At 37.4% G+C, this 15,971-nt stretch overlaps 1 protein-coding gene across 2 annotated transcripts; it reads right to left on the bottom strand.

Moving 5' to 3' along the window:
• Nucleotides 1-5,098: 5,098 nt before the first annotated feature.
• Nucleotides 5,099-15,441, bottom strand: LOC147855985 (uncharacterized). Of its 2 annotated transcripts, none has more exons than XM_087329275.1 (11): nucleotides 15,250-15,441; nucleotides 13,824-13,924; nucleotides 13,596-13,743; nucleotides 13,292-13,522; nucleotides 12,989-13,199; nucleotides 12,019-12,851; nucleotides 11,794-11,896; nucleotides 6,753-6,811; nucleotides 6,566-6,672; nucleotides 6,392-6,479; nucleotides 5,099-5,830 (listed from the first exon to the last, which is right to left on the bottom strand). In XM_087329275.1, the coding sequence occupies exons 1-11, from the start codon at nucleotides 15,382-15,384 to the stop codon at nucleotides 5,357-5,359; spliced, it is 2,490 nt and encodes an 829-aa protein (XP_087185401.1). In that variant the 5' UTR covers nucleotides 15,385-15,441; the 3' UTR covers nucleotides 5,099-5,356. The 2 variants fall into 2 exon arrangements, with proteins under 2 accessions (XP_087185401.1, XP_087185402.1); XM_087329276.1 differs by having other exon boundaries at nucleotides 11,794-11,893; nucleotides 15,250-15,440.
• Between the last annotated feature and the right edge of the window lie 530 nt (nucleotides 15,442-15,971).

The raw sequence follows: 15,971 nt of genomic DNA, 5'->3' as shown, positions 1-15,971 counted from the left end.
TGCATTGCAAGGCGACGTTCCTAATAGAGTTTGGTATGGTAAGAATGTTTCATATGATCATTTACGTGTGTTTGGGTGTATATGTTTTGTACATATACCCAAAGATGAACGGTCTAAGTTAGATGGTAAATCTAAAGAATGTATTTTTATTGGTTATGGCCAAGATGAGTTTGGTTACAAATGTTCTGACCCAATAGAAAGGAAGCTTATTTGAAGTCATGATGTGGTATTTGTTGAGGATCAAACTATCGAAGATATTGAAAAGGTCAAAGGATCCAACACTCAAGTAGATGGTGGGCTTATAGATTTTGACCCGATTCCTATGACCGAAGATGCTACATATGGAGATGCTTCCCAACAAGACGAAAACTGTGAGGATCTTGATGAACCAGGTATTATAAATAATAGGGTTGAAGCTAATCATGATGATATTTTACCACAAACAGGTTTTGAGCGGGGGGAGCAAACTTCCTTACAAGAGGTGGTCAATGAACAACCTAGAAGGTCTATTAGAGAACAAAAACCATATGTAAGGTATCCTAGTTCAGATTATGTCTTAATCTCTGACGAGGGGGAGCCTGAAAGTTATTATGACATTTTAAACCATAAAGATAAGGATGATTGGACAAAGCCATGCACGACGAAATGAACTCATAAAGAAAAATAATACCTTCAATTTACTAGAACTTCCTAAGGGAAGAAAAGTTTTGATAAATAAATGGGTGTTTAAGTTAAAACAAGGTGATGGTAACCTTGTAAAGCATAAGGCTCGTTTAGTTGTAAAAGGTTTCGGCCAAAAGAGAGGTATTGATTTTGATGAAATTTTCTCACCAGTTGTGAGATTGAGTTCTATTCGAGTTATTTTAGGTTTGGCAACCACTTTAAATCTCGAGATTGAGCAGCTCGATATAAAGACGGCTTTCTTGCATGGAGACTTGAAAGAAGAGATCTACATGGAACAACCGGAGGGTTTCGAAGAGAAAGGAAATGAGCATATGGTATACAAGCTGAGGAAAAGTCTTTACATCCTAAAACAAGCACCGCGATAATGGTATAGAAGGTTTGATTCATTTATGGCGAGTCAAAACTACACCAAGACTAATGGAGATCATTGTGTGTATGTTAAGCATTTTTCTGAAGGTAATTTTATAATTCTCTTATTGCATGTCGATGATATGCTAATTGTAGGACAAGATGTAGACAATATCCACAAGTTAAAGGTGGATCTACCTAAGGCCTTCGACATGAAAGATCTAGGCCATGCTAAACATATTTTAGGCATGAAAATTACTCGCAATAGGGAATGTGGAAAGTTGTGGCTTTCTAAAGAAAAATACATAGAACGAGTATTAGAGAGGTTTACTATGCATAATGCAAAACTAGTAAGTAGCCCCCTTGCTAGCCATTTTAAATTATGTAGAAAAGATTGTCCACATAACAAGCAAGAGAAAGAAGAGATGTCTTCAATTCCTTACTCTTCAGCGATTGGTTCGTTGATGTATGCTATGGTTAGCACAAGGCCAGATTTTGCCCATGCCGTCAGTGTTTTTAGTAGATATCTCTCCAATCTGAGTAAGTCTCATTGGGATGCCGTAAAATGGATCTTTTGATATTTAAGAGGTACATCAAAATTATGTTTATGTTTTGGAGATTCTAAACAAACTCTTGAAGGTTTTTCAGATTCAGATATGGCAGGGGATCTCGATGGGAGAAAATCTACTTTAGCTTACTTATTTACATTTGAAGGGGGAGACGTATCATGGCAATCTAAGTTGCAAAAATGTGTTACTTTGTCTACATCAGAAGCGGAATATATTGCAGCCACTGAAGCTACCAAAGAGATGTTATGGTTGAAAAGGTTTCTTTTAGATTTGGGTCTAAGTCAACTAACTTATGTCATATTTTGTGACAGCCAAAGTGCAATGGATCTAAGCAAGAACTCGATGTACCATTCTCGTACGAAACATATTGATGTACCATTCTCGTACGAAACATATTGCTGCGCTCGGCAATTGAAGATCAACTTCTACAACTCAAGAAAATTCACACAGATGAAAATGTTGCTGACATGTTGACGAAGGTAGTCTCTAAAGAAAAGCTTGAGCTATATGTCAAGCTTGCTGGAATGAACAGAAACTAAGTGGTTCAATGGAATCTTCTCTTATGTGGCCAAAGGGGGAGATTGTTGGGTTTTTTTGTCCACATTAGTATGTAAATGAAATGGGCCTTGGACGCCCAAAACTTGTATTTTTTAAAATATAGTACGAAAGGGGTTCACACAAGAAGACATTACATATCTACACTATGTAACTCATTCTTTTGGATGAGTTAAAAAGGGGGAAAAAAACGTGCATTTCTCTAGAGTAGCAGAGAAAAACAGATTTTAGAGAGCTCATACTCTCTTTCTTGGTTGATTCCTTCAAGCATTCTCAAGTACACCAGCACACTCAGACATCCGGACATCGCCGCATCTGTCATCAGCCACATGCTGTGAATTTTGGTGGTTTTTGTGTCTTTTTTGTTGAGTTTAGTTTTTGAGGAAACATCATATTCGTCGATTTCTCTTAGTACTCTAACTTGTTTAGAGTAGAACTTTGGTGTATTCAGATTTATATTGATAATGAATTAGTTCTGGACTAGGTCCCGTGGTTTTTACCTCTTTGAGGGGTTTCCACGTTAAAAATTTGTGGTGTATTGTGTATTGATTTGTTGTGTATCTCTCTTGCATTCTTTTAAATCTTGCACAACATATTTTCTATTTTACATTAGTGTTTAAGTGCTATTAAGTTTCGGAACATTGTCCACGTTGTGGGCTTGGAATCTTCCTTCTTGTCTTCTACATCATTTTAGGATGAATATTCACCCTAATTTCATACATTTTCTAGGTGGCCTTTGTTCAACGATTTGAGATCTTGAACTCCTTCAAGTGCTTTATCTTCCCAAGGGGGTCCTAAACTGGGGACCTTAATTTCTGGGTTTGGATACCATTCTTCTAGCATTGGAATTATTCTCCTGAAATCAAATAATTACTTATGAGCTTGAAATTGCCCACCTCTACCAATGAAGTGTAAGGGGGGAAAGAAGCAATGTCACACAAGAAGAGAGGGTGAAACGGATTTTGACAGAGATAAGGAGACAAAGATTCGTACAAACAAACAATGATTTAGTTCTGATAAAAAGAACACTTTATATAGAAACTTACTAGAAAAACACTTAAACATATAACTTACAATAAGCTCTAACTCATGTAACATTTTATTATTTATTTGTAACATCTGCTATAGATATTTATATTATATTCTAACACCATGTTACATGCATAACTGTATGTGATCATGAGATAGCTTTTCCATAGTTTTTCCTAATCTTATGATGAGTACATGTGGGTTAATTCTGAAAGGAGCGAGGATGTGACATAATATTCAGTTCCATGGTGTGGGATAACTATTAAGTGTGTTATCACTTGACCACTCAAATAAAACGGCCAAGTGTGAACACATTAGGTTATAGGGTTTCTGTTTGTAGTAGGAGCCTAGCTACCTTCTTATCAAGGGAGGATTGACTTATGTTGAGATTGTGACAATGTGGTTATGACTCTTGTTAGCTAAGCATGTGTGATCCTTGCCGGACCCAAGGTAAGAATCACATCAACCCTATGGGACATTGAGGAGGTTCGTGGTTCGTCTCATGTTGTTGCTAAGGAGTGGTCTGGCGGTTTGCAACTCCTCATTCCTTTCTTTGGTCTATAATTCTATATGTTTTGCTTAATGCTTTCATAATTGTTTATTTTGTGTGATTATTTTTCTATAATCTCTTTACTATTCCTAATCCAATGATTAGCTGCTAATCACACTGATTCTTTCACTTCTTGTTACTTTTAGTTTTTGGTAGCATTTAATGTAGCACTCCTCTTCCCTTCAATTAAGGAGGGGAGATAATGTGAGGCATAAGGAATTCTACTGAAAAGGATTAAGTGTCATAACTTATATTCTTTCACCTGCCAAAAATTTTCAAATGACCTTGTTTGCACAAAGTTATTACCTAAGCATTTTCCACAAGGGATTTCCATGAAGCGATTACTAAAGCATCTTCTCGAAAACTTTACACAAAAACATTTCACGAAGGCTTTACAAGAAACAACTACACAAAAGAGTCACACACGTAAAAGTTGTATGCGAAGGGGAATTTTGGTTCTTTAACATGTGTGGCTATAGGTTAGAAAGTATCCCCCTCTTCTAACTTGGCATCCTTTTCCCCTTACCATCATTTCAGTTGCAAACATACAAGGGAGGAATGGACAACTCAATCAACAATCTGATCATTAGAACCTCGAGTTCATTATAAGTATGCACTATTCGTGTTTTTAAAATATTAACTAACCTTGCACAAGAATATGGAATTTAGAACTTTACATTTACAACCCCTTTGGGCAACACGTTCCCATTAGGGGTAATTGACATCGAGAATGTCACCTAGAGACTTTACCATTAATAGGAAAGGAACTAAAAAAAGACTAAATTTATTAGACATGAATTTAGGAAAAACTACGTAAACAAATCTCAAGCAATGGTGATGTTAGTCTGCAATGTAATTGCCATTGCAGACCACCATAATGGACCATACAAATTCAGAACAATTTTATTCGGTTGGTATTAGTCAATCGTTTGGCACATGTGATTCACTCACCACTGTAACTTCTTTTAACTATCATCAAACATAAAACAGGACACCAAAAGTGCTTCAGATTGAAAACACCATTCATATCAAGCAAACGATTTGTGCATTCTGAATTTTTAGATTTTCAATATATTAACATTGGATTAACATATAGTCAGTTTCTAAAGACTGACAGTGTACAGATTCAGTGCATGTTTTAGCTAGTGTCTTTTTACTCGTTTAATGATACAAAAGATTCACCTGAACTTTAATGATACTTCGTGAATATTTGAGCATGAGCATGAGCTTAACATGATTGTAAATTGACAGATTGAAGTTTGGTGGTATATATATGTATATGTATATATATATAAAAGATAGGAACCGCCATGATCATATACGATGTAGAATGAAATTCCAACTAGAAAGAGGTCAAGGAACGCATTGTAACAGTCATATCACAGCATTAAAATGTGGAAAAGAAAAAGCATAAATGTCTTACATCTTGTGAGCTTTTGGTGCATCCCACTATTTATGAGGATAGAACACTTAAAGCTTCATCTCACAGAGATCTCAACAAATCCAGGCTTTTTTTTCCATCTAACAAGCAACCACATGCGAAAGCACTGTCCATACTCCATCACAAAGACCCCATTTCCAGCTGTAGCAGTAACCATCCTCTATGGTTGATGTAAAAAATTTATGCTTGTTCCATCTCTACATCATCCATCTCAGCACTTGGCACACATGTGTCATTATTTCCAACATCCAATAGCTTCACATCCTTGCCACTTTCTTCTGGAGCAGCAACGGTTCCTTTTTCCCCTGTTTTCACAACCAACGGTGCACCAATAGTATTGGACGCTCTCACATATGATAGAGAACGAGCTGGACGCCCAGGCGTCGCAAATACAGATGAAGGTGCTGTTGTTGATGGTGGTGTTGCAGCTGAAGGCGGTATTGCAGCATCCCTCTTCCATTGTAGGCTTGGAAAGTTTCCATAAGGCCTCGGCATTGTGGGGAATCTTCGAGGTACAAGGAAAGGTGAGCCCCTTATAAACCTGCCCCTGAGAGGAAGCCGCAGTGCTAGTGGTATAGGACGTCGCATGAGGGCTGAATGCATAAGAGGATTCATCTCTTGCATAGCTTGTATGGCTGCATCTTTGCGAACTACCTGTACATATGACACAGGTTAAACGTGGCACATCCATACCTTTTGGAAAGAAGATCCTTTGTTTTGATTGGCCTGGTGGCCTGTCTAAGCTATAGGTTGGGAGCAGCTTGCTTAAGTAACAAAAGTTGATACTGTGATTAAGTTTGCTTTTTTGCATAAGTCAGACATGGTTCTATAAGAAAAGACAAGGATCAAAAACATTATTGGTTCGTCTATCCTTAAACACACTGTTCAAATGGTGGTATAGCACGGATACGCTATAAAAACAATAGTATTTGGTATGTGCTTTTTGTGCCTGAGCACATTGTTCAAATGGATGAATAACACAAGAAAATAATGTCAAAAAAGATACTGTCTTACATATTGTGCTTTTGCAACTGACCACATTATTGAAATGGCCATATAAGAGACAAACATCACAAATATTCTAAATGGAAAATGTTGAAATTCACACCTACCCATAGTTCAAATTGTTGCACTAAACAGAAGAAAAAGGTCAAAAAAGTGGCCAAATGGTTAAAGGTTGTGTTTTTGTACAACAGGGAAGTGGAAAAAACTGACCTTCAGTGGCCTTGAAAAGAAAGATGACTCGTTCAAAGCCAAGGCTCTATCAGCTGCATCCTTCGTCTTGAACTCAATGTATGCAGATCTGCCAGGAAAGAAAAATAAGAATGTAAGTTGCAAGGATAGTTTTAGAAATGAAGGAGATATGGGATATCGACAGCTTAAAGGTACCCTTTAGGCTGCCCTGTTGCCCCATCGGTCAGCATAACCACCCTTCCCATGCCACCGCAAGATGCAAAATGAGCCGTAACAGATTCCTTTGAAGCAGCAAAATGTATCTATATACAAAATAGAAATTTCAGTCTCTTGCTATTGCAGAGCAGGTATCTCATGATGATAACAAATGTCCCATGCTTACATTCGTTATGAAAACAGTTCGAGACTCTGCATCATCAGGCTTCCTTGCTTGTTTTGGTCCTACAGAAATAAAGAAAGAATTTGTTTATAAACACAGAATACATTGGCACAGGAGGAATCAAAGAATGAACTATAAATAGATTTGTAAAAAAACAGAAGACTTCATGAGAAAAACCAAAATAAAATTAATATTTGTGCTATCACAGTTGCAGGCGGTATGTGGCTCGTTTACCACCGCATATATAGAGGTCAAAGTCGGCTAATCAGACATCATGTACAAGACTATGAAATAGTAAATAATAGAAAATATGTCATTAGGGACCAGAGAATCATATGCACTCCTACATTTACAGTAGTCTCTCCAGGCGCATGTATCTCCAAGTAAAAGAAATTGGTGCAAATTCTCTGATGCATACAAAAAACGAAATAGTCTTCTCCCATCTCTTGTGGACTAATTGTTGATAAATACACTGATTCGAGGCTTATGTCCAAAATCAAAGAAAGAAATTATGAGAAGATGGAGTTGACAATGGAGATGGAAATGGTAACAAAGATGATGAAAACGATGATGATGATATATTAATGCCCATGAGGGACCAACGCCATTCAAACAAAACCATAACCACGCACTCTTATTTATTCGTGTAGGTAGCAGATTTTAAATCAGTAGAGAAATCTTGACATGTAGAACAATTATACATGAAAAAAGACCAAAATGGCATAGCTGCAAATCCCCTAACCTTCAGATTGTAACATCTAAACAGTAATGCAGAACATCAACTGAGTGAATATGCTGAAAAACACAGTTAGAGAACTGGAGACAAGGAGGTTAAGGAGGAATGACAGCTAGAGAACCATGTGCCTGCAGGCAGTTAAGAGGAATGACAGCTTGAAGGACAATAAATATACTATTGTTTTGTGGGTTTCAAGGATGTTTTAAACATGATCCCCAGGGCAAAGTTATGGGAAAGAATTGAAAAAACTTTAGTACCAACACATGAAAACAACATTGGCCCTGTTATACCAGTAAGTAAAAATGCAGGTTGAAGACAGGTTTTTCTCAAGAGTTCATGAGCAGCATGGATTTGAAACAAGGACGCCCTCAATCACCTACTCTATTTGTTTGTGTATTAACTAGTTCACCCAAGAACCCTCAGGAGAACATGAAGAAAAACCAGGCGTTGAACCTTTCATATTATTGATTCTAATTCATGTACATGATGTTGAACTTCTGGCATATTCTTAGCTGATATAGAGAAATCTTTTAGATACAATCCGTAATTTTAGCATATTTATTCTGTTGCAAGAAGAGTATGTTAATGATCTCATTTTTTAAGATAGTCCAGGTATTGTGGTAGATCATTTTCCTCAGAAGAACATGTGGAAAAACCAGCCATTGGATTTCGCAGCATTGCTTCTGATTATGCAGATAACATTTTACCTTTGGCAAATTATCAGATGAGACGGCAAAAGCTTTTAGACTCGCTTAATTAATACTTTATATTGCTTCTGTGAAAGAAGAGGATCCTGATGTTCTCATTCTTTAAAATACTTCAGGTATAGCTGTAGATGATTTTTCTAATTTAATTCTAGGTATTCCAAGCAAATGTATGTCATGCCTGCCTCGTATTTAAGTAGTTCTGTATTTGTCAACACTCTTTCTTTTACTTTTTGGAATCTTGCAAGCATATGTAGTTGTTTCTGTTCTTAGGGGTGGTCATGTGAGCTTGTCCCATGCACCCTTGTAATTTTCATGTGACATTACACTCCCTCAAGTAGTATGCTCATGTATGAGAAATTGGTGTGCCGACATTGGGACCTTTGGAGAATCTGCAATCTGTGTTTGGACTTTTAAGTGTGCTATTATTGCCATCCATGAGCCAGGACAGGGTATCCAAACCCTCTTCAAAGATGAAAGCATCTAAAGATTTCATAATATATTGTATACAGAAAAGCATAGTCTCTATCTTATGTTCACTCTAATGTGTGGAGGTTCATAGCTGATTATTAGAACACCTAAGGTCGTGTGATAAACGGTTGTACATGTACAAAAGGCATTCAAAACCTTCTGTTAAGTGAAAGCACCTCTGGATCTCATAATATGTCGTATATAGACAAGTACAGTACGCAATCTCATGTTATTTCTGGTGTGTGGAGGTGCATAGATGACCGCTAGAACATCTACGGTCATGTTATAAATGGATATATATATGAAGAAGATGGTCTCATCCTTAGCTGTCATGAAGAGGTTGGTCATGTCCTCCTAACACCCGACTGGATAAGGACAGCCCCATAATCCTGCAAATCATAAAGTGTGTCAACATGAGGTGCGTACATCCAATGAGTATTAAAAAGGGAGGTAGCATATCCGTGCCAAGATGTCCTCTTACCATACTGATATGAAGTCTCTGTCACTGAAACTCATACTAAGACAAGAAAACTGGCAGAACATATCTATCTTGAGGGAGCTTCCATGTACTGTGCAAGGGGGTCTACTACAATCACTGGTGCAGCCATCTTGATTCAAACATTAACCCAAGTCATCTGAGTGATCCTGGATATAAGAGTCATCTCTTAAGTCATAGGTGCACCCAAATCTGTAAGGTGGTCTAAGATGAGCCCCAAATGTGTACTATAATGCTATTAATGTAACCAGTGCCCCGTCCCACAATTTAGTGCATCCTCTGCAATTCTCCTAAAGTTGTTTATACTTTAGTCAATCTCACATTTGCAGAACCTCACATAAAGAGCATAGACACTAAGTCAAGTCACTGCATTAGAATCTACAAATCCTACTCTATCTTGTCCATATGTGTGATTAGGTGTCTTTGTAGACATCACAGACAATGCAAGGTAGTATTAAAGGCTTCACCTTGGTTTTACATGTTAATTTCACCTTAAACCTACTCTCCTCAGAAAGAGTGAACAGATTCACAGGTTAATTTCACCTTAAACCTACTCTCCTCAGAAAGAGTAAACAGATTCTAAGTGTCTTTGTAGATCCTGTCGAGAATCTAGGTCATAAGATGATCACAAATAATTTGCATCAAGTAAAAGGGGCATCTATGTATATAAAGTACACATAAATCACCAGCATAAAATGAATAGGGGATCTAAGCACCTATGAAACCTAGCCCTCCATCTCCTACTCTAGTGCATCATTATTTAGTCAAAGCCCTCTGAAACATATATGTCCAAAAGGGTAGACATGCATGTGCATGCAAGTAGAGTGAACTCGCTTTTAGAGATTCCAACAATTGCATGGAATAGAACCATGATCTCCCATATGACCTCAATGGGAGCATCAAAGTCATATAGTCCACACATTTACCAGCTCTTCACAGCTCAGAAACCCACAGCTACAATAGAATCTCCTTCTAGCGTTGTTTTTGTACACCATACAACTGCAAAGAATGGTGAGTTTGTACTACAATATTATACATAAACACAGTCCAAAACAGCATTAAAATTATTTTCTCAATGTATCTAAAAATGGTCCTACCAATTTAAGCACTTATAACTTTCTCCCTTAATATAATGTGAAAACTTCCTCCTTCAATCTAATGTGAACCTTATTCTTTAAATCAAATTTTTTTTCTCGTTTTTTCGACGCTTCTTCTACAACTATTTCTGCTTCTCAGACTCCTTGAATTTTTTCAAGGCACATAATTCTTCCTCAAGGTTTTTTCTTTCTTGACAGTTTATGACTCTCATTGTCTTTATCCTCTCTTTCTTTTATCTTCTCTTTCTCATCTCTAAATTCCTTTCCTTCAATCTTTTCTCTTTCTAAGTTCCAATTTCGAAGTTCATGATTGCTTTAATGTTGTAATGTCTAATCATTCATCTGATGATGAATTTAATTAATTATTTGCAGTGTGGAGATTAAACGGAAAAACCTGTCAGATATATGGATAGATTGCTAACAAGTTTCTTGCTGCTACATGATTCACGAAATGGATCAGATAGAGAGGGAATTGACAAGTAGATACATGCTTATCCATATCACTAAATACCCTTCAATGAGGAGTGTATTTGAAATGGAGACACCTTCAGTATCTAACTTTTTTTTTCGTCACAGCAAGGTCACCTGAGAAGGATCAGTAGCCTAGCTACTCAAGGTGCGGAAGAAAAAGAATACTGTAATATAAATGGCTACTGAGGTTTTTTTGAACTTTCAAGAAAGCCTGAATATTCATTCATTCTTTAATGCAGCTCAGATAACAGAAACAAACGAGTCATTGCTTAAACTTATAGAGGAAAAGAATTAGCAGCATGCAAGCTTATGTAGGTCTGGGAATGGGTGAAGGAGACTGAAGAGTGGGTTAATTCTGAAGTAGGATAGCGAAGCACATTGAAGGTGCCCAAGTTGTTAACTTGTATGATTGAAGAAACCCACTCTTCACTCTCCTTCATCCATTCCCATGCCTACATAAGCTTGCATGTTACTAATCCTTTTCCTCTATAAGTTTAAGTAATGGCTCTTTTCTTTACAACTAATGTTTACATTTACTCCCAATAGTCTTTACATGCCTCTCTTATCTGTTCAAACTTTAATTTCCAATTCAAAATCCTAAATGAATAAAACATTAATAGAATGTTCCAACGACCAAGAATCATGAACCCATAGAGATGGACATTCCTTACTCCATGTTACGAAATGCTATTTCCATATCCATATGTAATTCGCATTGTTGCCATATGGAAAATTGTGATTCTAACTTCTTTGCATTTGAATATTATCATAATATTTGTGGCACTTCATGAACAAAGTGTTCATATTATTTATTAAGGCATTTTCTAATTAACCTGACATCTTAGATTTTATAGTGTGATATGATGCACCATCTTTGGTATTTCTTGAAGCTTCACCTACACTTTTTTCATATTTCAATATCCAAGGGCATTTTGCATTGTTGACATATGGAAAGCTATGATTCCAACTTCTTTGCCTTCGAATTTTATTAAATGTCATATTATTTGCAGCACTTGATGACAAAAAATGTTCACATGAAACCATAAGAAAATATTTCTAACATCCTTACCTGCTGGCAGACTTAATGCAGCTACTTTTTGTGCTTCGCTTATCACCTCTGGTTGTCTACCACTTATGGTTGTTACTTCTCGCTGTGCGTCATCAACTTTCTTCTTTGTTGTAGTATTTACCAGTTATAATGAAACAGAATGCAACAAACAATGCAAAAACATTCATTAGCTTATTGCATTCACCAGAATCCAAGTTCCAAAAGACAAAGAGAGATGGTAAGTACCAGATCACCAGCATTCTCCTGTTCCAAAATCACACTTGTTGTATTAGCAACTGCAATTCTGTCCAGCTGTTCTTGTGGCTGGTTAGGGATTGAGAATGAAGAGGTTTGCTCATTGCTTCCTGTTTCTTTTAACTTTTCAAAACTCCCATGCTTCCAAGTATTAACATTCACAGATATATTGACAATCTTTTGAGAAGGGCTAGCCAATGCTGAAGATACTCCTGATCCCTTCTGTAAATGTGATTCTTTTGTGGTTCCTTCTGTATTCCGAGCCAGCCTATACTCTACTCTTACAGACTCTTCTTGATTCTGCTTCCGTCTATCAGTAGACTTCATATGTTCACATTCCCTGCCATTATCATCACTTACTAAACTTTCTCCGTTACTCTCAACATCATATTTCCTTTCCTTCCTCTTTACTTGATATATATTTCGGCTAGAGGCTGATTGTTCCACATAATCATCAAAGAGAGAGTTGGAAACCACAGCATCTTCTATGGATCCTTCACTAATGGCATCAGCTTTCTCTAACCTCTGCCTATTCATGTCTTGTTCATTATCATGCTCACTATTTAACCTGGCTTCTACACCCCCTTCATAAATATATCGTGCATTCTCTTCAGCCTTATCATCAACAACTTCAACAGGTTTCTTCCCCAGCCTTTCCCATATATTGCCTCCAAGCCTTCCTCTTGATTTTGATGCATCCTCTGCAGCAGCTGCTGCAGCTTTCATTGCCATCATTATTGCCGGCCTGGCCCTCTTACTCTGCCTAGAAATAGGTCTATGTTGATCTTCTGCAGCATGTTGTGCAGTAGTAATCTCTGAATCCTCTGCAACACCACAAATCAATCACTTCCATAAAAATTTGTACACAACAGTATAAAATGGATATTCATATTTCAAGGCAATAGGAAATCCTAGAAATTCAATCATAAAGTTTTGAATAAATCATGAGTTCACATCTTACCGACTGTAGCTGACACAGTGGACTGGATGCGTTCTATGGAAGATCTTCCTCTTCGTGAATGACCTGATATTGACATGATTTCCTCTCGAATTACTCGCTTCGTATGACTAGTGTTTGGCTTTGTATGACCAGTATTTGGTGCAACCGCTTCTCTAACAGCTGATTGCAATAGTCGCCGTGTAGCATTGATGCGTGGAGGAGACAAATGCCTCTGCAGAAATTTAAAACTGTAAACAAGAACATTCAAGTAGATAAATAGAACCTACTATATTTTGGGTTCACAAGGTCAAATAATGGGCAAACCTTCAGCTTTTCAGATACCGAGCTTTCATTCTGAGCCCAAGAATCTGGAGAACGTGATCGTTTTGCTGAGTAAGTATGTGCTCGAGTTACACCACTTGATTCCCCTTGTGTATTATTCAATGACACTGTGGAACCCATTTTCTTTCTCATTTTCGTGTCAGTAATATCCTTCCTAAAGCTGATCAATCTCCCACCTTCAGTAAGCATTTGATCATGACTCTTCTCTTTCACCTTCAAAGATTAAACGGGAATGACAACCTCCACAATAATATTTTAGAATCAGGTTAATCATTATTCATGTTACCGTAGAAATTTCAGGTGTGCCTTTTATAATCTCCTTCTCGACTTCGGTTTCTCCAAGTTGCTCCACATTACCCATGTCAAACTTCAGAGAAGACCCATTTGTGTGTGATGCATACAAGTGTATATTAGAGCCTAAGTGGTCCCATAGCCTGCAGCAATAGACATAGCAAGATGAGCAAACAGGTGATAAAGGACAAGACAATGAGGAAATAAAGTGAGAGTAACTGACCAGCTTACAAAAGCTTCACTCTGATCACCCAAAAAAGCCTTGAGATCATTAATAGCTTGCATTCGATGCTTACCATGTCCCACAAGAACTACCACATACTCCTGTAGTGTACATTCTTCCATGTTAAAAAGTAAAACACGGTCTGTTGCAGACATCTTTTTTAACCTTTTATTAGAAATAGACAGGACTAAGAAGCACATAAGCACACATAACCACCAAAGTGAATCAAAATCATTCTTTTGCAAAAAGATTTAGCAGCTTCCTGATATTGTAAAAGAACCACATTTCAGGACTATGGAGCCTTAAACAGAGGTCATAGCTAATGAGTATCATAATGGTATTGTAAATTAAGGATTCTCTGAAATACTTCTAATTCCTTAAATACTGTTGAGTGATGGAACCAATACAATTAATTCTCTTGGAAAAACCCATTTAGATAAAGCACAGTGCCATTGCCTGATGGTTGGTGGTTTATGTTTGGTAAACATAAGAGATATATCAGATCCATATTTTTGTCATCATCATGAGATGACAAGTGAAGGAATCCAGAAATCCTACGTCTCTTAAAGATTTGGATACATTACATGGCTCTTCAGTATTATATAAACGCCAAGATATAATGTGTGCTATTAGGTTAAGTATATTTTAAATACGGAATGCTGAACTTTAGAAGCATCAAGAATATACTATGAGCAAGTACACCATGAAGTTATAAACAACATTGGATCATCCTCTAAGAAGCAACACTGAACAACCCCCAACAATTAGAGTATATCATAAGGTGGGTTTATTTATTTCAGAAGTTAAAATTTAAACAAGCACAAAAAGGGCCTCTTGGTTAACCACTGGGGAAAAAGTTGCCAGGTGGAAATATTCATATATGGAACTGGACAATATATATATATATATATATATACATTCCTAAAGATTAGCAGTATTTTCATATTAATCTCTTTCAATTCATGCATGGAGAGAAAATTTGTCCCATCAGTAAAATAAAGATATCTCAAAGACAACTCTCAGTATGTTAAGCGCATAGCTAGCAAGATTCTCTGGTATCTTAGACTGTACACTAAATTAGTGATATTTATTTTGGTTAGTTGTTAACAAAGATGAGACAACATTTTAATATGGGATCATTCAGTCATTCTGATGGGACATTGTACATTCTGGCCACTTAAAAGAATTTAATTTATCCTTCTTTCTTTTTTTCATTTCTTTGTGTTTGCTATTATCCTTCTTCTCTCTCTACTTCTTGCAAGTCTGTGTTACACCATATATCATTTCTCCAAACTATATCTCCTGTCAGTATATCATTTCTCCAAACTATATCTCCTGTCAGTGTATTGAGCCAATGTACTCATGGTCTCCACACAGACACTTGACACAGCCCTCTCTCTCTCTCTCTCTCTCTCTCTCTCCTTACCGCAAGGACGTCATCGGTGTAGCTCCCCATGAATTCAGAAAGCTTCTTCATGATCGTAGTCCGGAGCGATGCAGCACCATCACCGCCGACATCAAGAGAGAAAGTGAGGTCTCCTCCATCGAACAAAGAAGCCATTGCTTCAATATGTATCTCTATGTCTCTCTCTCTCTCTGTCTGTATCTCTATTTCTCTATGGTTCTATATCTCCGTTTCTATTTGCTATCACCACGGATTTAACTGTGCACCTGTAGCTGCACGTGTGTCCTTATCTTTATCTCGCGTTTAGCAGTCAGGGATAGCAGGTCCGCGTGTGTGTAGTACCGAAAGGTCCACGGTCCTGTTCTTGCTCTGCTAGGTTTCATGTGTGTGGGTACTCTTGATTCTCTTTAGGGTTGAAGAAGAAGAAGCGGAAGAAGAAGAAGACGAAGAAGGAAGAGCGGAGGCTATGGCGGGGGTGGAGATCGCGATGAAATCGGAGGCAGAGCAGAGCAGAGCAGAGGAAGGGAGAGAACCTGTCTCTCTCTCTCTCTCTCTCTCTCTGTCTGCTATGGAACCCCTCTCTCTCTTCAGAGCGTTTTCCTTATTTCCCGAAATGCCCTTTCCTTTGTATTCTTTTCCTTTATTTCCCCAAATGCCCTTCCCTTTGCATTCTTTTTCTTTTATTTCCCCAGATGCCCTTCCCTTTGCATTCTTTTTCTTTTATTTCCCCAGATGCCCTTCCC

This window comes from Azolla caroliniana, unplaced genomic scaffold (genome assembly GCF_043228905.1).
Source record: "Azolla caroliniana isolate FFs.n. ecotype wild unplaced genomic scaffold, voAzoCaro1.0.p SCAF_13, whole genome shotgun sequence".
Taxonomy (NCBI): domain Eukaryota; kingdom Viridiplantae; phylum Streptophyta; class Polypodiopsida; order Salviniales; family Salviniaceae; genus Azolla; species Azolla caroliniana.
The sequence above is the reverse complement of the archived record's forward strand: the minus strand, read 5'-3'. Positions and strand labels throughout refer to the sequence as shown.